The 26,431-nt window shown below is 35.9% G+C and overlaps 1 protein-coding gene across 1 annotated transcript; it reads right to left on the bottom strand.

The window, feature by feature from the left end:
- Positions 1–262: 262 nt before the first annotated feature.
- LOC309974713 (selection and upkeep of intraepithelial T-cells protein 1-like) lies at positions 263–24,829 on the bottom strand (the record flags this gene model as incomplete). Its single annotated transcript, XM_082859411.1, is given in 5 exon segments — positions 263–366; positions 369–602; positions 2,190–2,415; positions 2,419–2,537; positions 24,778–24,829. Coding segments are annotated over 5 exon segments (735 nt in total).
- Between the last annotated feature and the right edge of the window lie 1,602 nt (positions 24,830–26,431).

Below are 26,431 nucleotides of genomic sequence, written 5' to 3'. Positions count from 1 at the left end.
GGGAGAGAGGTCTGGGTAGAAGATATCATTCGAGGAATTCTTATCATATTGATTTTATGTAAAGCCTTGAGATAGAAGTAAGTCACAATAGAGAAAAAAGACTCAAAGACTATGCCCTGGGAAACTCATATATCAAGAAGGCGGAGCGAAAAAGATGAAGTAGCAGAAGAGAATAAGAAAGAAGATAAGCAAGATGGTGAACAAAGCCAAGAGAATATAATATCCTGAAAACCAAGTGAAGAAAGTATATTAATTTTTCTCTTTAGTTTATAAATTTGATGACAATGACCATCATTTGAAGAACAAACACACAGATCTCACCTGATAGGACAATGGTTGTTCCTTCCTCTTGACCAGTTACAGGTTTCGAAGGTAGCAAGTGACATTCCCATAGGAGCTCCATCTTAGAAGAAAGGTCATCTTCAGATTGAACGATTTGTCAGTATCCTGTGAGTGAAATTTTGATGAAGGTAGAATGATCTCTCCTCTGCTGTCTCTCCATTCCATTTGAGGTTGCAGGAACCAACCTCTTGAATTACACTCCACTAAAAGACCTTTGGTATTAGGAGGATGCACAAGAATCTGCATTTCCAGGCTTGTAGCTGGTTGGAAAGAAAGGGGAAAACAATATTTAGGTGAAGGGATGGGGAAACATAAGAGAGAAAGAAAAGTCCCCTTCTTCTACTTTAAACCTTATGCCCTTAGATACACTGATAGTGAAGCGCTGTGGGGCTCTGATTGCTTCTACAAGCTAATCAAAAGGGAAAAAGGCTAAGCCAGACTGAAGGGTTATGATATCCAAATTAACAACCTGTTCCTAAAAAGTCAGAAGAGGAAATACCTGTTTCTTTCATTTATTCACTTAGTCAAAAATATTTATTGATTATTTACTAAATCTAGGAGACTGGGCTAGGTCCATGGACGTAATGATGAACAAAAACAATCAAGATCTCAGTCCTCATAGAATTTATAGTGTAACATTTTTTCTTGTATCTTCATCGTTAGTCACATATGAGCTACCATAATTTATTAATAAGCAGTAAATAGCATAAAGGCAAGTTTGCAACTTTAATTGAAACTTTAATTTATGTGCTCTTTGAATAAAACAGGTAACACACTACTATTATCAAAATAAAGCAGTAGATATCAGTTTAGAGAAAATAAACAAGTTTTTGAAAATTTTCAGGACATTGCTGGGGATGTTAAGAATTGCCTAATGCGTGGACAAAGAAAGAATGAGTAGAGATTTAAAGAGTTCCTCTAGAGCAGCTCTGTCTGATAAAAGTTTCTGCAGTGATGGAAATATTCCACATCTGTGCTGTCCATTCAGTAGCTTTTTGCAACGTGAGACTTTAGCACCTAAGATGTGGTCAGTGATCCCTTATTGGCCTTTTGGCTAAGATCAAGATGTGGTCAGTGGGACAAAAGAACTAAATTTTCAATTTTATTTAATTTTTTACTTTAAATTTTGCCTAATTTTAATTTTATTTAATTTAAATATAAATGTAAGTAGCCACATGTGGCTAGTGGCTATCATATTGAATAGCTTGGCTCTAGGCAATACAGATGAACGTCACAATAACTAATGAAAATGTTAAATGTGAATGGGCCTAGGTCCCTACCCTTGTGCCCTCACATTTGGAAGCCTTTCAGTTTACTTCAAGTCCTCCATCTTGCCACCATTTCTTTGTTATTCAGAAAACTAAGACTGAGGTGATATTGGAGAACACAGAAGGTTACAGATGAAGGCTTTCTGAACTAGATTTAAGAACTAGTAGTCAGCAAATTGAGTCAGGGAGAAATGGGAATAAGAATGATCATTAAGGAGACAGTTGTAAAGATTTAGGTGGTTTACAGAGTCAAGTTTTACTAAAGTGTTGTCAAAAATAATTGAAAAAAATAGTAACAAATCCTGAAAGGATTCTGTTGATACTTTAAAGATCTAACAGTGCACATGGACCTGGGAAAACAGACAGTTCTTGCCGATAAAGGTAATATGCGCACAGACACAATTTGCATTCTTAATCCTACACTCTTCCCCATTTAAAGACTAAATGCATGAATTTGAACTTGCTAACCAAACCCTGTAATACAAAATGGTCAGAAACACTAAGAATATTCCTAATACTCAGCCTCAGATGGATTGAGAATCGTGGATGCATAGAAGCCTCAGAGGGATCCATCCTTACCTGTGACCTTCACTTCTCTGATGGCCTCATCACAGAAATCACCATCTTTGAAGAAACAGTGGTACCACCCATCAGCAGCAGCATTCACATTGAGGAACCTGAGGGTCACCTTACCCTCTCCAGTGGCTTCTTTCAGGAGCTCTGTCCACTCCACATACTCGGAGATGGTTTCTCCATACAAGTCTTTACCATTCCAGTACAGGTGAACAGGTTTTGTGTAGTGGTTCTAGAACCAGCGTATTTCCATGTGTTCTGCACTCTGTGGTGGGGACAGCTGGCTACTGAACTCAACTTTTCCACCTAATGGAGCCAAGATTGGCCCCTGAATGCCATTCACTGTGAACTGCTCTGTGAAGGAAGACAGTAACCAAAAGGTGAGAGTATGAAACAGGAGTCACTGTGTATTGGATTCATATACGTACATGATGAGTTCCTAGCTTTCTAGGTATCAGTGGGTTCTTAACATTCCTTCCAAATACCACCTATAGGACTGCCTTACCTTTTTAGTATCTTTCCAGAGACTCCCCAAATTTCCCTTTTATTTAATTCTCTTTAAATAGGATTAAGATAGAAATTTCAAGAAAATAAAGAAGAGACCAATTAAAAAAGGGATATTCCATCAGGCTCAGTCCTTAATAAAGATCTCTGCACTCACTAAGTGCCTAATCAAATAATGTAGACTGACTGATTTGCACAGGCAAATAAAGTCTTCTCTAAAAAATATGTGTGATCATTACTCTTGTCTTTTCTCTTAACCTCAGGCCAACCACCAACCATTTTTATTTCGACTGAAAAAATCCACACTGACCCTGACATCTGATATATTTCTCTTTTCATCCCTTTAAAGCTCAAAAATTTATTTCTGGGTAGGGCTTTTTTATTTTTTAAAATTTTATTGGAGTATAGTTGATTTATGATTTTGTATTAGTTTCAGGTGTACAGCAAAGTGAATCAGTTATACATATACTTGTATCCACTCTTTTTTAGATTCTTTTCTCGTATAGGTCATTATAGAGTATTGAGTAGAATTCCCTGTGCTATACAGTAGGTCCTTATTAGTTATCTATTTTATATATAGCAGTGTGTATATGTCAATCCCAATCTCCCAATTTATCCCTAACCCCTCTTTCCCCCAGTAACCATAAGTTTGTTTTCTACATCTGTGACTCTATTTCTGTTTTGTAAATAAGTTCATTTGTACCATTTTTTTAGATTCCATATATAAGCAACATCATAGGATATTTGTCTTTCTGTCTGACTTACTTCACTCAGTATGACAATCTCCAGGTCCATCCAAGTTGCTGATAAAGGCATTATTTCATTATTTTTTATGGCTGAGTAATATTCCATTGTATATATGTACCACATCTTCTTTATCCACTCTTCTGTTGATAGACATTTAGGTTGCTTCCATGTCTTGGCTATTATAAATAGTGCTGCCATGACCTTTGGGTGCATGTATTTTTTCAAATTATGGTTTTCTCTGGATATAATCCCAGGAGTGGGACTGCTGGATCATATGGTAGTTCTATATTTAGTTTTTTAAGGAATCTCCATACTGTTCTCCATAATGGTTTTACCAATTTACCTTCCCACCAACAGTGTAGGAGGGTCCCGTTTTCTCCACACCCTCTCCAGCATTAATTGTTTGTAGATTTTTTGATGATGCCCATTCTGACTTGTGTGAGGTGATACTCCATTATAATTTTGATTTACATTTCTCTAATGATTAATGACGTTAAGCATTTTTTCATGTGTCTTTTGGCCGTCTGTATGGGTAGGGCTTTTTTAAAAAAAAGATGTTTTCTCTGTATCCCTTAAAGGATTATATTTCACTTTAACAGATTATGTAGGATCTCATTGTGGGGAATTCTGCTCCATCTAGACTATGCTCTCTCACACTTTTGGTGGGGGATTGTAATCTATGGACTCAGAGAAAAATAAAAGTTTACTAAGTTATTAATTTATTTCTTCCAAATGAGTTTCTTAGATTTTTTTCCCCAGAGTAGAAAGCCACATACCATACAACTCATTGAAGGAGAAAATATGACTTGGATGTATGGTAAACCTTTATGGGATAAGGAACAAAATATATTTCTTTATTCATGTAAACATTTTAAATTTATTTCTTTGTAATTATGCAGTATTACAGATTCATACTGAAATACTTTAAAATACAGAATTATTTAAATGAGGAAAGTAAAAGTGTCCAAAATTTGCATGATAGAGGAATAGTGCTCACATTTGGACACATGTCATCCAATAACAGAGTAGGGAGGAAAGTAAAGACAAGTTCAGATACCACTAAGATTGCAATAATTGCTAAAACACAAGGAGCACTTACAATGTGCATGGCAGTATTCTAAGCGTGCAAATTTTAAGTAAATGAAAAATGATATACCATGTTCGTAAATGGGAAGAATCATTTCTTTAAAAGTTTCAAATCTTTCTCCCCCGATAAATTATAATTTCAGGATAGTTCCAATATCCCAATAGTTTTTTTTCCCATAAATTGACAAATTGACACAAATCAATGTCAATGTGCAAAGGCTGAAGAATTGCCAAGACACAACTGAGGGAGAGGGAGAGAAGGAGGATGCATAAGAATAAGGAATATGGAAGCAGAATGAACAAGGGGAAGAAGAAGAGAAAATATAATGGAGGCTGAATATATAAAAAATCTTTAATATAAATTGAACCTTTTAGGGTCTTCCCTGGTGGCACAGTGGTTGAGAGTCCGCCTGCCGATGCAGGGGACACGGGTTCATGCCCCGGTCCGGGAAGATCCCACATGCCGCAGAGAGGCTGGGCCCGTGAGCCATGGCCACTGGGCGTGCGCGTCCGGAGCCTGTGCTCTGCAACGGGAGAGGCCACAACAGGGAGAGGCCCACGTACTGCAAAAAAAAAAAAAAAAAAAAAAAAAATTGAACCTTTTTTTCTAATTAGGATTGTTAATATAAGGTATTAAATCAATTTTTTTAGCAGTGAAGTTTAGCAATTTGAAGATTAGTGTAATGTAGTAATTGTTAAATATTACTTTAAACAAGTTTTTGAATTTGGTTTAATAATATTTTATTTAATAGCTTTAATTTTACATCCATAGTGAAATTTATCTTTTTTAAGAATTCATTTGTCAGATTGTGATATCAGAATTATATAGTCAATGTGATATCGTCTAAAATCCTTCCTAGTTTTATTTATACTCTTGAGTTCCTCACAAAGCGTGAAAACTGTAAAATTTTGAAAAGTGCAACAATAAATCTAGATTCTGAGTTGTTTTGGGATAGTTATTCAACAAGTATTTTTCCCTTTTACAAACTCAGTTGGACATTGACATTAAATGGTTTTCTATATTTTCTTGAGCAAAATTTGGTAAATATCCTTTTTTGTTTTTACATAAAACTGTGCAATTTACTAACATTACCTCATTTAAGAAAACACTTTTTTACTGATCAGTCATGATTAATTTTTTGAGAATATATCAATTTTAAGCTTCCTTTGTTGAGGGTGAATTCTCTTATTTTTCCTGAAGATGCCTTAATTTTGTACTTTACCAGAATTGTAGTTCATCAGTCTGTTTCCCTTAAGAAATATGATATACGGTTTCCATTGCTGCTGTTAAGAAAACTGCTACCACTCTGATAGCTGTTCCTTCATTGATAAACATTCTTTCTCTCAGACAGCTTTTAAGATTCATTGCACTTTAGTTGTAATGAATCTATGTATGAATTTATGTTTCTTTTTCTAGCTTAAGCTTGATAGTGCTTTTTGAATTGGATAATTATCATCTGTCTTCAAGTATAGAAAATTCTCACCAAATAAATGTTTAATTTTATTACTTCTCTTATTCACTATATGCTCTTATAAAATTTTTATGTCCCACACAACACCTCTCAACTCTCTTGGGTATTACCAGCAGATGTCTTAAACCACCACCGCCTGCTCCTACGGGTGTCCCCATGTTAAAATAATTCATTTATTGTTTTGCCTTTCTGATACAACTGGGCTACCACAGATGTTCTTTCAGTTTAGAGAGTCAGAAATTCTCAAAGTTGACATTTAGTTCTTGACTAGAATAAGGTGTGGGAATAGGACACATGCCAGACCTTCACATTTCTGTCCCCGCCTCACTCATTGAGGGGAGGATGCAGACATAGTTGAAACTCTAGGACTCTCTGTTTCCCCCACATTAAGGCCTTCTTGTCTCTCCCAATGCCTCCTGTTATATCGCCACTTGAAAAAGACCACCAAATAAATTTAGGTTTTCTCATCCTTGAGGCCAGAAGAGTCTCAGTACCAATGTGTCAACTAACTAATTGATTGATTAATCAATTAACATATAAAATATTAAAACTTATTTTGTATGTGGAAAGGAATACTATTTTAGGTGTATACTGTTTGATCCCCATTTTATGATATGTTTGTATAATAATATTTGAAAATAATTTGAGCTATTTGAACACTGCCAATGAAGTTAATTTTATTCCCTTAAACAATTAAACTTTAATATGGATCCAAAACACTGATTATTTTGAATGTGTTTTAAGTGCATTATGTAACAAATAAAATAGAATGATTACAAGCTAATTACCACAGTTACCTTTATATCTATTATAAAATAATAACGGTAATTTCATCATTATTTTCTACTCATTTTTATATCTAGCTGGATATATAATTTGATACATTTTAAGGTTACATAATACATATTTTCATAAATTTTCAGGTTTATAACAATCTTACAGAAAACAAAGAAAAAAATGAAAAATTATTCTCAAAGATATAATGGAAAATATTAGAGCATATTCTATTAAGAACAACTGTAAAGCAGGGGTAACTCAGTGTGGAAATTTGAGGTCATCAAATAAAAATATCTTTGAACTATTTCATAAAACAAAACATGTTTTGTTTGTTTTGTTTTCTATAGACTTTTAAAGAAAAAATATTTTTTTAAAAAAGGTACTGAGCATGGAATAGTTCTACAAGACAGAAAAATGTATAAATATTATCATTTTTGAAAAATCTGAATTTGGCTCATGAGAAGAGAGCTCAATGAAACAGTTTATAATTTTAAATACATAGAGGAATTTAGTTTATGACAAAGATGAAATTTGGTATCAGTACAGAAAGATAGATTATTTAATAAATGGAAGGACAACTGGGTATTTTTTGGAAAAAAAAGTTAGATTTCTGTCTAAATCCTTATAATAGAAATCATTTTGCATAGATTAATTTGCAAATATAAAATAAATAGAAAAAGCAGCTGTATAACTTGGAACATGGCCTAGAAAACTCTTTCTAAGCAAACACACCAGCTGGAAACCATGAATAGAAGAAATATTGAATTATGCAACAGAAAAATAAGTAAATAAATTGAATTATAAAGGTCAATAAAAGGTATAACAGATCAAGCATTAATTCATTAAATTAAATTTTTAATTCATTAAAATAAAAATAGTCTGGTCTGGAAAAGCTTTTTTTTTTAATCTGCAAAAGCTTTTGTTATGAGAAAGGAAAGATAAGTTACAGGCTGAGAAAAAATATTTACAAAAGATATATCAGATAAAGGGTTTGTATCCAAAATACAGTAGTCCCCCCTTATCTTCAAGGGATACATTCCAGGAACCCAGTGGATTCCTGAATCCACAGATAGTACTGAACCCTATATATACTATGTTTTCTCCTATACATACATACCTATGACAGAGTTTAATTTATAAATTAGCCACAGTAAGGGAACGTCCAAATTGCCAACATTTCTACTTTTGTGCTTTGGGGTCATTATTAAGTAAAATAAGGGTTACTTGAACACAGCAGTGAGATACTGTGACAGTCATTCTGATAACCAAGATGTCTACTAAGTAACTAAGGAGTGGGATACCCTGGATGAAGGAATGATTCACATCCTGGGTGGAATAGAGCAGGACAGCATGAGAGTTCATCAACCTACTCAGAATGGCTCCCAATTTTAAAATTATGAATTATTTCTGGAATTTTCCATTTAATTTTTTCAGACAGTGGTTGATCTTGGGTAACTGACACTGCAGAAAGCAAAACCACGGTTGGGGATGGGGACTACTAAATACAAAGTTTCTCAGAACTTAACAATAAAAAAAACCTCAATATAAAAATGGATAGAACATCTGAGCAGACACTTCACCACAGAAGATATATGGATGGCAAACAAACACAGGAAACGGAGCTCAACATCATGTGTCATTAGGAATTGCAAACTAAAGCAATGAGATATTACCAAAAGCCTATTAGAATGGCTGAAATTCAAAACACTGACAACATCAAACGCTGACAAAAATGTGGAGCAAAAGAAACTCATTCATTGCTGGTGAGAATGCGAAATGCTAAGCCACGTAGGAAGACAGTTCGGCAGTTTCTTACAAAGCTAAATATGTGCTTACTCTATGTTCTAGCGATCAGGCTTCTAGGTATAACACAAATGAGTTGAAAACTACATCCACACAAAAACCTGAACATAAACGTTCCCAGCATCTTTATTCATAATTGCTCCCAAATAGGAAGCAACCAATATGTCCTGTGGTACATTTAGACAATGGAATATTATTCAGTGATAAAAAGAAATGAGCCATCAAGCCACGAAGAGACATGCAGGAACGTTAAATGCATATGGCTAAGTAAAGAGGCCAGTCTGAAGAGGTTATGTACTATATGATCCCAATTATATGACATTCTGGAAAAGGCAAAATTATGGAAACAGTGAAGAGAGCAGTGGTTGCTAGAGGTTTAGGAAGAGGGAGGGAGGAATACGTGGAGCATAGGGTATTGTTAAAGTGGTAAAGTGGTTCTGTATGATTCAGAAATGGTAGAAACATGGCATTATGCATGTATTAATGTAGTAAATTTGAGGATTTCAGGGCTGATCAAGGAAAAAGATATGACCACGAGGTGGTGGTAGCACACAAGAAGCCTTTATTTGAGCAGCACTCTGACAGGGTTTCACGGGTGGCAGTCCCCACAGTATGAGACCATTTGGAGGCACAGGGAACACCATGCAGAAGGGGAGGAGGGCAAGGGAACTCCCAGGGGAGAGATGGGTTGGAGAGAGGGCTTACGTGTCTAGTAATGTCACTTCACAGAACAGTGCAGAGTTGAGGGCTCTGCAGGGCAGCAGTGGCTTGGGGTCTCTGTAGCTACAGAGTTTATCTTACCTATGGCTAGCAGATGTTGGGTGCAGTTTCACAGGACACACAAAGCAGACAGGCATTACATAGCTAAAAGTATGCTTATCAGGGATATATTTAAAACAATTGGATGTGTAAAAGTTTGAGTTTGGCACTGGCAGGCTTTTGAGCTAATGGGTCTCAGCCTGATTTAAAGAAGTAAGTAACACAGGGACAATATACAGAGGCTACTTGTGCTCATTTATATAACTTTACAACACAAAGCGTGAACCCTAATGTAGACTTTATTCAATAATAATCTATCAATATTTGTTCATCAGTTATAATAAATATACCACACTATGGAAGATGTTAGCAGTAGGGGAACCTTTGGAGGGGCTGGGTGAGGAAGGGAGAATGGGGTTGGTTATATGGAAACTCTATGTACTTTCTGCACATTTTTTTCTGTAAATCTAAAACTGCTCTAGAAAATAAAGTAGTAAAATTTAAAAAGTCAATGAGGATAAAAAGGAGGAAAAAATAAAGGGGGACTTGGGAAATTTTATAATTTACAAAATAAAAAGTCAAAAAAACCCCTCTGGATGTTCAAAATATAATTAATATGTCAACAGACTGAATTATAAACTAGTCAGAAACATGTGGAATAGGTATAAGAGATAAAAATTCCTAAAAATTTAAGAGTTTTTAAAAAGCAATGAAGGAGGGACTTGTCTGGCAGTCCAGTGGTTAAGACTCTGCACTTCAAATGCAGGAGCCGTGGGATCAATCCCTGGTCAGGGAACTAAGATACCATGTGCTGCATGGTGTGGCCAAAAAAAATTAAAAAATAAAAGGTGATTCTTTCATAATTAAAAAAAAAAAGCAATGAGGGAAAAACCAACAATGCAAAGGAGACATGGAGTAAAGACCTACACAGGCAGTTCAGAGAAAAGAAATACAAAATTTCTCTGAAAGATACTCAGTCTTGTTAATAAAAAGGGTAAAATACAATCACTATGAAAATTTATTTTTCATCTGTAAGTTTGGAAAAGATAAAAAACTCTGATACCTGTAATATCTGAGATAGTGATACCATCTGTTGGTGGAAATGTAGATTAGTAACTATTTCAGAATGATATTTTCAATATATAATAAAATGGTACATAGTCTTTGAGCAGCAGTTCTACTCACTGGAATGTTTCCTACCTATGTACTGACAGGCATGCTCAAAACATGTGTGCAAGGATTGGTGGCAGCATTATTTTATTAGCCAAAGGCTGCATACCACCTAAATGTGCATCACTAAGATTTCTGTCATTTAATAAGCAGCTTTTGTTAGAAACATTAAAATCTTATATTCCATTTGTTGTCTCAGGCTTTCTTTTACCTATCTCTAAATACGTTATCTTTATTTCTTCTCTGCATAGATCCCTTTACAAATGCGAATTTTCCTCACCTGTCAAGCTTGCATTAGCCCATCCCATCCTTCCTCGTCTGACACCTTACTTTACTGATAACTCACATGGATTCCAGTATGGGTCTGCAGCTTAGACCACTTCCTCACAGTATAAGTGGTATGTAAATCATGTCTCCTAAATATGAATATTGGTTCTCAAGGGAAAGTATTAGGTTTTCTTTATTTGTTTATTCTCCCTGGAACCTAACACAAATCTGGGTACATGATAAAGAAGACTTGCTGATTAGAGATAATTAATTTTTCCTAACCATTAACTGGATCTGATACCACAATGAGATATCACCTCACATCGGTCAGAATGACCATCATCAAGAAATCTACAAACAGGGCTTCCCTGGTGGCGCAGTGGTTGAGAGTCTGCCTGCCGATGCAGGAGATACGGGTTCGTGCCCCGGTCCGGGAAGATCCCACATGCCGCGGAGCGGCTGGGCCCGTAAGCCATGGCCGCTGAGCCTGAGCGTCCGGAGCCTGTGCTCCGCAATGGGAGAGGCCACAACAGTGAGAGGCCCGTGTACCGCAAAGAAAAAAAAAAGCATCAAACTATAATTTAAATGGGCATATTTTACTGTATGTAAATAATATTTCAATAAAAGTTTTTTAAATTGAGAAATGAAGTAGCAAGTGAAGTCCTAATGGATCCTCTTGGTGCCAACCTATGTAAATTATGCACTAAGAACTTTAAATATTCGTTGAAATGACTCACTAAGAACTTTAAGTATTTGTTGAAATGACTCAGAAGACTTAGTTTACACTCAAAAACCAGCTTTATTACAAAGGAAATAATACAATAACAACAGACGAAGGATGTGCATTGAAAGGGCTTTGGGGTTCCCAGAAGCAGGCTTCTAGGTCTACCCATGGGGTAACATCACACAGGATATGCATCGTCTCCAGATCTCAGCCCATCTCTGTGTTTTGTGAAGCCCTCCAGTGCTAGGAAGCCCCAAATCTGCCTGTGGTAGGGGTCTCATGTTGAATTGTTCACATAAATCTATTCCAGCTATGTGACCAGGCTTAGCCTTTGAACCCTGACATCCCCTCCTCCCTGCCCCCACCAAAATCTGGTGCTAATCTTAAATAAAATTAACATTCCTAAGCAATGAAGACAGGCTGCTGCTTCTTGCTCTGTAACAACTCACAGATCCCTGGTTTCAGGACATCATATATCTTTAGTTGATAGATTTTACATTATTTACCAAGAGTCAATAGCTCTGGAGATAAGCACTCAGTCAATCTAGACCAGCTGAGATTAACTGATGCTGTAAACAAATATATTCTTCCCTACCTCCTTTGTGTAACATTAGCTCTACATCTTCCTGGTGATAAGCATAAATTACCCCTGCCAAGATAGTGGCAACTTTCCTCACCTGTTATTTTCTAGGTAAGAGAAACCCAAACATTGGACAGAACTTCTGATTCTAGCTAGGATGAAGTAACAAAGATAGGACCTAACATTAATAAACAATGAAAAACAAGAAAAATATGTGAAATAACATTGTTTTAAATTTTAGGAAACAGACACAATAAAATCAATGAGGCAAGTTCTACAATCACCTAGGCTTCTGGTAGGCAAATTTTTGATTGTAGGCAGAGGAAAAGAGAATGCAAACAAAACCCCAAAAGGCCTGGCTGAGTTGAGAAGACATAATAGATTTCAGGAGGGTAAGGTGAAAAAGTAAGGCTGAGGTCCAGAAAGAAAGGAGCTATGAAGAAAAAGAGCTACAGAAATCTTCAAATAAAGCACCCTGAAAATTTTCTATTAAATAGTGCATGTGCAAAGTGAAACTCTGCAAAACTGAGGAAAGAATGGTTAATATTGTTTTAATACCAACACCAGACAAAGACACTGCAAGAAAAAAAAAAAACAACTGCAGACCAATATCCTCTTATGAAGATTGATGCAAAAATCCTCAGTGCAATACTAGTAAACAGAATTCAGTAGCATATTAATAGGGTTATATAATATGATCAACTGGGATTTATTCCTGGATTAAAAGGATGGTTCAATACAAAAAAATTAGTCAAAATAGTATATCATATTGACAAAATGAAAGGAGAAAAACCAAATGATCACCTCAACTGATGCAGAAAAATTATACAACAAAATTCAAAATACTTGCATGACAAAAACACTCAACAACTAGGAATAGAGGAAAACTGCCTCAACATAAAATATATGAAAACCCACGGTGAATATCATACTCAGTGGTGAAAGATGGAAAACCTTTCCTCTAACATCAGGAACAAGGTAAGGATGTCCACTTTTGGAACTTCTATTAAATATAGAACTGAAGGTTTTAACCAGAGGAATTAGGCAAGAAAAATAAATAAAAAGCATCAGTATTGGAAAGGAAGAAATAAAATTTTCTCTGTTCACAGATTATATAATCTTATGTTATAGAAAACCCTAAAGATTCTACCAAAAAAAAAAAAAACCTGTTTGAACTAATAAATAAATTCAGCAAAGTAGCAGAAGGCAAAATCAACACAAAAATAAGTTACATTTCTATGCACTAACAATGAACAATATGAAAAGGAATTTTAAAAAATATTCCATTTACAATAACATCAAAAAATATAAAATATCAAGAATTAACCAATGAAATGAGTGACTTGTTCATTGAAAACCATAAAACATTTCTGAAAGAAATTAAAGAAGACATAGATAATTGGAAACATGCCTTGTGTTCATGGACTGGAAGACTTCATATTGTTAAGATGTCAATACTACCCAAGGTAAGCTACAGATTCAATGAAATTCCTATCAAAATCCCAATGATATTTTAAAAAACCATTAAAATTCAAATGGGACCTCAAGGTATTTTGAATAGCCAAAAAAAAAAAATTTGAAAAAGAAGAATAAAATTGGAAGGCTCATACTTCATGATTTCAAAACTTACTACAAAACTATAATAATCAAAACAGTGTGATACTGGCATAAAGATAGACCAATGGAATAGAATAGAAAGCCCAGAAATAAACCCTCATATAATATGGTAAAATGATCTTAGAAAGGACTGCCAAGACCACTCAATGGAAAAAGAGTCCTTTGAACAATATTGCTGGGAAAACTGGATACCCACAAACAGAAGGATGAAGTTGGACCCTTACTTTATATCACATACAAAAGTTAACTTAAAATGGATCAAAGACCTAAATATGAGAGCTGAAAATAGAAAACTCTTAGAGGAAAAAATGGGGAAAGTTTTCATGATATTGGACTTGGCAATGATTTCTTGGATATGAAATGAAAAGCAAAGGCAAAAAAAGAAAAATAGATAAATTTGACTACATCAAAATTAAACTTCTTTGCATCAAAGGACACAATTAACAGAATGAAAAGGTAACCCATAGAATGGGAGAAAATATTTGCAAATCATATACTGATAAGGATTAATATCCAGATTATGTAAAGAACTCTTAAAACTCAGTAACAAAAATAACAAGTACACTATTCAAAAATGGGCAAAAGTTGAACAGGCATTTCTTCACAGAAGTTATACAAATAGCCAGTAAGCTCATGAAATGATGCTCACCATCACTAATCATTAAGATGCAAATCAAAAAACAATGACATACCACCTCATACCCATTAAGATAGCTACTGTAAAAATTTCAGAAAATAATTTTTAAAAAAAGGAAATGAATGTTGGCAAGGAAGTGGAGATACTGAAACGCTTGGGCACTGTTGGTAAGAATGTAAAATGGTACAGCTTCTGTGGAAAACAGTATGGTGGCTCCCCCCAAAATTAAAAATAGAATTACCATAAAATCCAGCAATTTCACTTCTGGGAATATATCTGAATGAATTGAAAGCAGAATCTTGAAGAAATGTTTGAACACCTGTGTTCAAAACTGTATTATTCATAGTAGCTAAAATATAGAAGCCACCCAAATGTCCACTGATGGAACAGTTAAGCAGAATATGGCATAGACATACAAAGCAATATTTTTCAGCCTTAAAAAAGAAGAAAATTCTGATATATGCTACAACATGGAGGAATCTTGAGGATTCTATGCTAAGTGAAATAAGCCAGTGGTAAAAAGATAAGTACTATATGATTCCACTTAAATGAGGTACCTAGAGTAGTCAAATTGAAGGATATAGAACATGGAATGGTGATTGCCAGGGGCTGGTGGGAGGAGGAAATGGGATTTATTGCTTAATTGGTATAAAGTTTCAGTTTCACAAGATGAAAGGAGTTCTGGAGATGGATCGTGTTGATGGCTGCACAATAACATGAATGTACTGTAACTTAGAAATGATTAAGGTAATAAATTTTATGTTACAGTATTTTATCACAATTTTAAAAATTAGAGAAAAAGACTAAAGACTTTAGTCTAGCCTAAGTTAATTCAGTGTGTGGAATGATATGACAATTTCAAAGTTCACCTAACAAAAAGTTACTTTGTTTTTCATGGTAAAATTAAAATTCTAGTTGAAAATAAAATTGTATAATGGAGAGGTCTCAAATTACAAAACTTATGCTCAGATAAATGTAATTCTCCCATTCATTTTATGCTTTCATCTTGTTATCAATCTCATTAGTCCCTTATTTGCAGTTTATCCCATAAATTTTGGTATGATTATTAATAGTCTTTTAATAGTCTGTATTTCTATTTTTTTTAATTGATTGATTTTCTCTTTGGACTAAGATTGGAATAGGAAAGGCTTTGAGGTATTTTTTGTTTTCCAATTTTCCATGTTTTTACAATTTGTATATTTGTGTAGCAGTTTCTTTTTCATGGCTTTTTATCAGCCAATTTGTTCTCCCTTTCTTCTTCAGAGAATTTAGCAAGACTTTTATTTCAGGATTTACACAGAATCAAAAATGTAGCCAATACTCAATAAATGGTAGCTATAATCATTATGAATTTTAGACAAGCTCACTTGTCACTCTGTAGGTGTTGGATTAGATGATGAGGTTGGCAAATATTTAGCTAGAGAGAGTATTTACTATATAAATAGTAGGTGACTGTTACTGTAATATAGTTGAGAAGCTGTGGTACACTCAAATGCATACATGACTCCATGGTATACTCATTTTGTAAGTATTCCACAAAGTCTTTAAAAGAATAAAAATAAAAACATCCAAAAATACTCAGTGTCTCCTGTTTGCCAGGTATTGTGTCCAAGGTCAAACAGCCAGGACACAGTAGAACTAGGATTAAAATTCAAGGTATGTATGCCTCAGTTCTGTGCTCTTTCCATAGTACCTGGCTCCCTCTTTTTAAAAAATCATACTTAAAAAAATCTCTCCCCCATTTCCCCATAAATTTTTCCACAAGGTATACATACCTTTTTATCTTCTGTCCACCAACAATTAGTAAGTAACCATGGATAACACACACACACACACACACATGCATGCACACATACCATTCAACACACATTTTCCCACAATATGTACAACTTCTGTGTAGAAGTTTTCTTTGACATCAAGACCTCAGACAATTTATTTACTAAGGAGAAGGGGAATTTACCCAGCAACTGAAAAAATGTATCCTACTAAACAGGCTATAAAACCACACTTGCAAAACCTATTGGCACAAAACTGTAGAAATTGTCATTCACAATGAAAGCATTAACAAACAGATGTTAGGGTAAATCCAAGGTCTATAACAGAATAAGAGACAGTACAGAGCTTAGAGTCTGAGAATCTGTTTTTGGAATCTCATCATGTGATCAGGGATAACATATTCTATCTTTGAGTCTGTTTCCTTATTTTTGTAGTAGGGATATAGATATCTACCTTACAGCCAAGTCTCTGTGTGCATGAAAGTACAGATCCTCAGGTCCTTTTCCAGACTTACTGAACTGGACCTCTTGAAATGGAGATGAAGGAAAGTCAAATATTTTCTTAGGAAACTAGATTCCTTAGGACAATGGATAAAGATACAACAATCCCTGGTAATATAAAAACATGGCAAGAGGAGTGGAGGAATAAGACATGGAGGAGTAAGACATGGAGATGTTGGAGGAGTAAGACGTGGAGATCACCTTCCTCCCCACAAGTACATCAGAAATACATCTACATGTGGAACTACTCCTACAGAACACTTACTGAACACTGGCAGAAGACATCAGACTTCCCAAAAGGCAAGAAACTCCCAACATACCTGGGTAGGGCAAAAGAAAAAAAGGAAAAACAGAGACGAAAGAATAGGGATGGGACTTGCACCTCTGGGAGGGAGCTGTGAGGGAGGAAAATTTCCACACACTAGGAAGCCCTTTCACTGGTGGAGAGAGGGGTGGGCATGGGGAAATCTTTGACCCATGGAGGAGAGGGCAGCAACAGGGGTGCAGAGGGCAAAGTGGAGAGATTCCTGCACAGAGGATCAGTGCAGACCAGCATTCACCAGACAAGAGAGGCTTGTCTGCTCACCCACCGGGATGGGTGGGGGCTGAGAGCTGAGGCTCGGGCTTCAGAGGTCAGACCACAGGGAGAGGACTGGAGTTGGCTGCATGAACACAGCCTGAAGAGGGCTAGTGCGCCACAGCTAGCTGGGAGGGAGTTTGGGAAAAAGTCTGGAACTGCCTAAGAGTCAAGAGACCATTGTTTAGGGGTGCGGGAGGAGAAGAGATTCAGAGCACTGCCTAAATGAACTCCAGAAAAGGGCGTGAGCCGCAGCTATCAGTGTGGACACCAGAGACGGGCATGAAACGCTAAGGCTGCTGCTGCAGCCACCACAAATCTTGTGTGCAAGCACAGGTCATTATCCACACCTCCCCTCCCGGGAGGCTGTGCAGCCCAACACTGCTAAGGTACCATGATCCAGGGACAACTTCCCCGGGAGAACACACGGCGCACCTCATGTTGTTGCAACCTCACACTGGCCTCTGCCGCTGCAGGTGCGCCCCGCATTCCATACCCCTCCCTCCCCACAGGCCTGAGTGAGCCAGAGCCCCATAATCAGCTGCTCCTTTAACCCCCTCCTGTCTGGGTGAAGAACAGACGCCAGAGGGCGACCTACATGCCCAGGCAGGGCCAAATCCAAAGCTGGACCCCAGGAGCCGTGCGAACAAAGAAGAGAAAGGGAAAGTTCTTTGTGCAGACTCAGAAGCAGTGGATTAAATCTCCACAAAAAACTTGATGTACCCTGCATCTGTGGAATACTTGAATAGACAATGAATCATCCCAAAATAGAGATGGTGGACATCGGGAGCAACTAGACTTGGGGTTTGCTTTCTGTGTCTTATTTGTTTCTGGTTTTATGTTTATCTTAATTTAGTATTTAGAGTTATTAACCATGGTAGATTTGTTTATTGATTTTGTTGCTCTCTTCCTTTTTTTAATATACATATATTTTTTTCTTTTTCTCTTTTTGTGAGTGTGTAGGTGTATGCTTCTTTGTGTGATTTTGTCTGTATACGTTTACTTTTACCATTTGTCCTAGTGTTCTGTCTGTTCGGGGTTTTTTTAGTATAATTTTTAGCACTTGTTATCATTGGTGGATTTGTTTATTCGTTTGGTTGCTGTCTTTTTTTTTAAATTACTGTTTTACTTTTTTACTTTAATAATATATATTTTTATTTTAATAAGTTTATTTTATTGTATTATTTTTTGCTCTCTTTCTATTTTTTCTCCCTCCTCTTCTGAGCTGTGTAGCTGACAGGGACTTGATGCTCCAGCCGGGTGTCAGGCCAGTCAGTGCCTCTGAGGTGGGAGAGCCGAGTTCAGGACTGGCCCATCAGGGACCTCCTAGCCCCATGTAAAATCAATCAGCAAGAGCTCTCCCAGAGATCTCCATCTCAATGCTAAGACCCAACTCTACTAAACGACCAGCAAGTTACAAGGTTGTACAACCCAAGCCAAACAACTAGCAAGACAGGAACACAACCCCACACATTAGCAGAGAGGCTGCCCTAAAATCATAATAAGGTCACAGACACTCAAAAACACACCACTGGACACAGTCCTGCCTACCAGAAAGACAAGATCCAACATCATTCACCAGAACAGAGGCACAAGTCCCCTCCACCAGGAAGCCTACACAATCAACTTTACCCACTGGGAGCAGACACCAAAAGCAATGGGAACTACGAACATGCAGCCTGTGAAAAGAAAACCCCAAACACAGTAAGTTAAGCAAAATGAGAAGACAGAGAAATACACAGCAGATGAAGGAGCAAGGAAAAGACCACCAGACCAAACAAATTAAGAGGAAATAGGCAGTCTGCCAGAAAAAGAATTCGGAGTAATGATAGTAAAGATGATGCAAAATGTTGGAAACAGAATGGAGAAAATACAAAAAACATTTTAAAAGGAACTAGAAGAACTAAAGAGCAAACAAACAATGATGAACAACACAATAAATGAAATTTAAAATTTTCTTGAAGGAAAAAATAGCAGAATAACTGAGGCAGAAGAACGGATAAGTGACCTGTAAGATAAAATAGTGGAAAAAACTACTGCAGAGCAGAATAAAGAAAAAAGAATGAAAAGAATTGAGGACAGCCTCAGAGACCTCTGGGACAACATTAAATGCACCAACATTCGAATTATAGGGGTCACAGAAAAAGAAGAGTAAAAGAGAGGGACATTGAAAATATTTGAAGAGATAACAGTTGAAAACTTCCATAGTATGGGAAAGGAAATAGTTAATCAAGTCCAGGAAGCACAGAGAGTCCCATACAGGATAAATCCAAGGACAAACATTCCAAGACACAAATTAGTCAAACTATCAAAAAATAAATACAAGGAAAATATATTAAAAGCAGCAAGGGAAAAGCAACAAATAACATACAAGGGAAACACCATAAGGTTAAAAGCTGATCTTTCAGCAGAAACTCTGCAAGCCAGAGGATGTGGCAGGACACATTTAAAGTGATGAAAGGGAAAAACCTACAATCATGATTACTCTATGCAGCAAGGATCTCATTCAGGTTTGATGGAGAAATTAAAACCTTTACAGAAAAGCAAAAGCTAAGAGAATTCAGCACGATGAAACCAGCTTTACAACAACCGTTAAAGGAACTTCTCTAAGAGGAATCACAAGAGAAGGAAAAGATCTACAATAACAAACCCAAAACAATTAAGAAAATGGTAATAGGAACATACAAATCGATAATTACCTTAAATGTAAATGGATTAAATGCTCCAACCAAAAGACATAGACTGCCTGAATGGATACAAAAACAAGACCCATATATATGCTGTCTACAAGGGACCGACTTCAGACCTAGGGACACATACAGACTGAAAATGATGGGACAGAAAAAGGTATTCCATGCAAATGGAAATCAAAAGAAAGCTGGAGTAGCAATTCTTATATCAGACAAAATCACTTTAAAATAAAGCCTATTACAGGAGACAAAGAAGGACACTGCATAACGATCAAGGGATCAATCCAAGAAGAAGATATAACAATTGTAAATATTTATGCACCCAACATAGGAGTACCTCAGTACATAAGGCATATGCTAACAGCCATTAAAGGGGAAATTGAGAGTAACACAATCATAGTAGGGGACGTTAACACCCCACTTTCATCAATGGACAGATCATCCAAAATGAAAATTAAGGAAACACAAGTTTAAATGACACAATAAACAAGATGGACTTAAATGATATTATAGGACATACCAACCAAAAACAACAGAATACACTTTCTTCTCAAGTGCTCATGGAACATTCTCCAGGATACCTCATATCTTGGGACACATATCAAGCATTGCTAAATTTAAGAAAATTGAAATCATATCAAGTATCTTTTCCAACCACCACACTATGAGACAAGATATCAAATACAGGAAAAAATCTGTAAAAAATACAAACATATAGAGACTAAACAATACACTACTAAATAAACAGAGATCACTGAAGAAACCAAAGAGGAAATCAAAAAATACCTAGAAAGAAATGAAAATGAAAACATGATGACTCAAAACCTGTGGGATGCAGCAAAAGCAGTTCTAAGAGGGAAGTTTATAGCAATACAATCCTAACACAAGAAACAAGAAACATCTCAAATAAACAACCTAACCTTACACTTAAACCAATTAGAGAAAGAAGAAAAAAAACCCCCACCAAAGATAGCAGAAGGAAAGAAATCATAAAGATCGGATCAGAAATAAATGAAAAGGAAATGAAGGAAACAATAGCAAAGTTCAATAAAACTAAAAACTGATTCTTTGAGAAGATAAACAAAATTGATAAACCATTAGCCAGACTCATCAAGAAAAAAAGGGATAAGACTCAAATCAACAGAATTAGAAATGAAAAATGAGAAGTAACAACTGACACTGCAGAAATACAGAGGATCATGAGAGATTACTACAAGCATTATGTACCAATAAAATTGATAACCTGGAAGAAATGGACAAATTCTTAGAAAGTCACACCCTTATGAGACTGAAAAAGGAAGAAATAAAAAAATAACCAGACCAATCACAAGCACTGAAATTGAAACTGTGATTAAAAATCTTCCAACAAACAAAAGCCCAGAGCAGATGGCTTTACAGGCAAATTCAATCAAACATTTAGAGAAAAGCAAACACCTATCATTCTCAAACTCTTCCAAAATATAGCAGAGGGAGAAACACTCCAAAACTCATTCTATGAGGTCACCATCAACCTGACACCAAAACCAGACAAATATGTCTCAAAAAGAGAAAACTATGGGCCAATATCACTGATGAACATAGATGCAAACATCCTCAACCAAACACTAGCAAACAGAATCCAATAGCACATTAAAAGTATCATACACCATGATCAAGTGGGGTTTATCCCAGGAATGCAGGGACTCTTCAATATACACAAATCAGTCAATGTGATACACTATGTTAACAAATTGAAGGAGAAAAAAACATATGATAATCTCAATAGAGGCAGAAAAAGCTTTTGACAAAATTCAACATACATTTATGATAAAACCCCCCAGAAAGTAGGAATAGAGGGAACTTACCTCAACATAATAAAGGTGACATATGGCAAACATGGTTCTCAATGGTGAAAAAGTGAAAACCTTTCCACTAAGATCAGGAGTAAGATAAGATTTCCCACTCAGGAATAAGAAAAGATTGCCCACTCTCACCACTATTTTTCAACCTAGTTTTGGAAGTTTTAGCCACAGCAATCAGAGAAGAAAAAGAAATAAAAGGAATCCAAATCAGAAAAGAAGTAAAACTGTCACTGTTTGCAGATGACATGATACTATACATAGAGAATCCTAAAGACTCTACCAGAAAACTACTAGAGCTAATCAGTGAATCAGTGAATTTGGTAAAATAGCAGGATACAAAATTAATGCACAGAAATCTCTTACATTCCTATACACTATGATGAAAAATCTGAAAGTGAAATTAAGGAAACACTTCCATTTACCATTGCAACAAAAAGAATAGAATACCTAGGAATAAACCTACCTAAGGAAACAAACGACATGTATGCAGAAAACTGTAAGAAACTGATGAAAGAAATTAAAGATGCTACAAGAGATAGAGAGATATACCATGTTCTGGGATTGGAGAATCAACATTGTGAAAATGACTCTACTACCCAAAGCAACCTACAGATTCAATGCAATCCCTATCAAAGTACCAATGGCAGTTTTCACAGAACTAGGACAAAAAATTGTACAGTTTGTACAGAAACACAAAAGACCCCGAATAGCCAAAGCAATCTTGAGAAAGAAAAACAGAGTTGGAGCAATCGGGGTCCCTAACTTTAGATTATACTACAAAGCTACAATAAAAAAGACAGTATGGTACTGGCACAAAAACAGAAATATAGCTCAATGGAACAGGATAGAAAGCCCAGAGAAAAATCCATGCACATATGGTCACCTTATCTTTGATAAAGGAGGCAAGAATATACAATGGAGAAAAGACAGCCTCTTCAATAAGTGGCGCTAGGAAAACTGGACAGCTACATATACAAGAATGTGATTAGAACACCTAACACCATGCCCAAAAATAAACTCAAAATGGTTAAAGCCCTAAATTTAAGACCAGACACTGTAAATCTCTTAGAGGAAAACATAGGCAGAACACTCTGTGACATAGATCACAGAAAGATCCTTTTTGACCCACCTCCTAGAGAAAGAGAAATAAAACAAAAATAAACAAATGGTACCTAATGAAACTTAAAAGCTTTTGCACAGCAAAGAAAACCATAAATAAGATAAAAAGACAACCTCAGAATGGGAGAAAATATTTGCAAATGAAGCAACTGACAAGGGATTAATCTCCAGAATATACAAACAGCTCATGCAGCTCAATATCAAAAAGACAAAAAACCCAATCAAAAAATGGGCTGAAGACCTAAATAGACATTTCTCCAAAGAAGATATACAGATTGCCAACAAACGCATGAAAGGATGCTCAACATCAGTAATCATTAGAGAAATGCTAATCAAAACTACAATGAGGTATCTCCTCACACTGGTCAGAATGGCCATCATCAAAAATTCTACAAACAATAAACACTGGAGTGGGTGTGGAGAAAACGGAACCCTCTTGCACTGTTGGTAGGAATATAAATTGATACAGCCACTATAAAGAACAGTATGGAGGTTCCTTAAAAAACTAAAAATAGAACTACCATATGACCCAGCAATCCCACTACTGGGCATATACCCTAAGAAAACCATAATTCAAGAAGAGTCATGTACCACAATGTTCATTGCAGCACTATTTACAATAGCCAGGACATGGAAGCAACCTAAGTGTCCACTGACAGACGAATGGATATAGAAGATGTAGTGCATATATACAATGGAATATTACTCAGCCATAATAAGAAACGAAATTGAGTTATTTGTAGTGAGGCGGATGGACCTCGAATCTGTCATGCAGAGTGAAGTAACTCAGAAAGAGAAAAACAAATACTGTCTGCTAACACATATATATGGAATATATATATATATATATATATATATATATATATATGTATATATATATATATATAAAGTTTCTGAAGGACCTAGGGGCAGAGAGGAATAAAGATGTAGACATAGAGGATCAACTTGAAGACACAGGGAGGGGGAAGGTAAGCTGGGACAAAGTGAGAGAGTGACATTGATATATATATATATATATATATATATATATACACACACTACCAAATGTAAAATAGCTAGCTAGTGGGAAACAGCCGCATAGCACAGGAAAATCCTCTCAGTGCTTTTTGACCACCTAGAGGGATGGGATAGGGAGGGTGGGAGGCAGATGCAAGAGGGAGGGTATATGGGCATACATGTGTACGTATAGCTGATTCACTTTGTTATACAACAGAAACTAACACAAATTGTAAAGCAATTTCACTCCAATAAAGAGGTTAAAAAAAAAAGAAATGAAATTGAGTTACTTGTAGTGAGGTGGCTGCACCTAGAGTCTGTCATACAGAGTGAAGTAAGTCAGAGAAAAACAAATACCGTAAGCTAACACATATATATGGAATCTAAAAAAAAATGGTTCTGAAGAACCTAGGGGCAGCACAGGAATAAAGATGCAGATGTAGAGAATGAACTTGAGGATGCAGGGAGGGGGAAGGGTAAGCTGGGATGAAGTGAGATAGTGGCATGGACATATATATACTACCAAATATAAAATAGATAAGCTAGTGGGAAGCAGCCACATAGCACAGGGAGATCAGCTCGGTGTTTGTGACCACCTAGAGGGGTGGGATAGGGAGGGCGGGAGGGAGGGAGATGCAAGAGGGGAGAGATATGGGAACATATGTATAACTGATTCACTTTGTTATAAAGCAGAAACTAACACACCATTGTAAAGCAATTATACTCCAATAAAGATGTTAAAAAATAATTAAAAAAGAGTTAATAGTTAAGTACAAGTGCTCTTTCTCCTAAGTTTTTGACAGAAATGTTGCCTCTTGGTACTGACAAAGATTCTTTGCTTGATCAAACTTTAGTCAGGATCTTGAGCCTTTTCTAGGCCCATTTGTGCACATCCTTGTAAAATCCAGTTTTAGCAAGAACCCTGCTAAATCAGTTAACCAGAAACCCTCACCTTCGATATGTGATATCCTCAATATCCGATGAGGTTTCTCATTCTCCACCATCCCCAGTATGATGTCTGATCACCCTGACCTGTCTTCATTCAGCAAAAATCCTGTTAGTTGGTTCAGCCAGAATCCCCCTTACTCCTGATGTTTCCTCTTAGAGATTTTCTATTCACTGACTTCCATCCTGCTCCTTGGTTATAAATTCCCACTTGCCCATGTTATATTTGGAGTTGAGCCCAGTCTTTCTCCTTCCCTTTAAAATTCCATTCCATCCTACTGGATAGTCCTGAATAAACTCTGTCTCACCATCCTTAAGAATTGTCACTGAATATTTTTTCTCTAACAGTACCATGGTGGTTTCCTTGGAGAGAGAGTTTGGAACTTAATCCCAGCGGTCTTCAATATTTTGCTTACATATCCTCTAAAAGGATTTGAGTAACTCTATAATCCCTTAATCATTTATATTAATATCTAAAATTTTATACAAGTTAAACTACTTGCAAGAGGTATAATTTTTAGACTTTTATAAGTATTGATATTTTAAAATAAGGCTTCCCCAGAAGATTTTATATCAATAGAATATGTTAGTTTTGAAAATTTTTTATTTATAACCCTATTATAACTTTCTGCAACAAAATTATAAATTAGTTTTATACTTATGACCATAAGATTAAAAATTCTCCTGTATTAATTTATTATAATTTTTATCAGAACAGTTGATAAAACATTGCAAATATATTATCAATTTTGATAAATATTGATAATATCAAACATAGAAAGTAAAATTTATTAGAAACATACCTTTCAATAAGATGACTAGACTGTTTTTAAAAATAAATTTATCCTTGGATTAATGTTATTTATGGCTAGAATGAAACAGGGTTTGGCAACAATTCTGTGTGTATCTGTGTAAACTTAGCTAGACCAAGTTATTTGGTGAAACACCAGTTTAGATGTTGATGTGAAGGTATTTTTTAGATGTGATTAATATTTAAATCAGTAGACTTTAAGAAAAGTAGAATACCCTCTACATTGTAGGTGGACCTTATCCAATCATTGAAGAGATTAAGAACAAAGACTAAGGTTTCCCAAAGAAGAAGAATTCTGGCTCATGGCTGTAATGTAGAAACCCTGCTTCTCTTTCCAGTTTGCTGACCTGTCCTGCAGATTTTGGACTCAAGACAGCAGTATCAACTCTCCCCTGGACCTGCAGCCTGCTGGCCTGCCTCACAGATTTTGAACTTGCCAGTCCCATGACTCATGGAAATCTCATGACTCAATTCCTCTAATATATATATTTATATACATATATTCATATATATATTTGAATAGATGACAGATAGATAGACTGACCAATACATATCAAAAATCGAAATTAATATAATTACCTCTCCTCAACCCAAATAATAGAGGGATTGGGAACACCTTTCTGTCCCTGTATTAAGTAATACTGAGATAAAAATAGCTATGTGCTCAAGGAAATCTTTGCTCCTAAAATTAAGACAATGAACCCACAAAGATAGTTTACTTATCAAGACTAACAACTTTTTCATCAAGACTTCAAGACTCTTACCTCACTGTTCCCATCACTCCAGAGTTCTTCTCAAACCTCACCGTTTATCACCAGGAAAGACCCACCTTAAAATCACTGAACCCAAA

Source organism: Leucopleurus acutus (genome assembly GCF_964270905.1).
Source record: "Leucopleurus acutus genome assembly, chromosome: 2".
NCBI classification, from domain to species: domain Eukaryota; kingdom Metazoa; phylum Chordata; class Mammalia; order Artiodactyla; family Delphinidae; genus Leucopleurus; species Leucopleurus acutus.
Note: the sequence above shows the minus strand (reverse complement) of the source record. Positions and strands in the feature narration are given on the sequence as shown.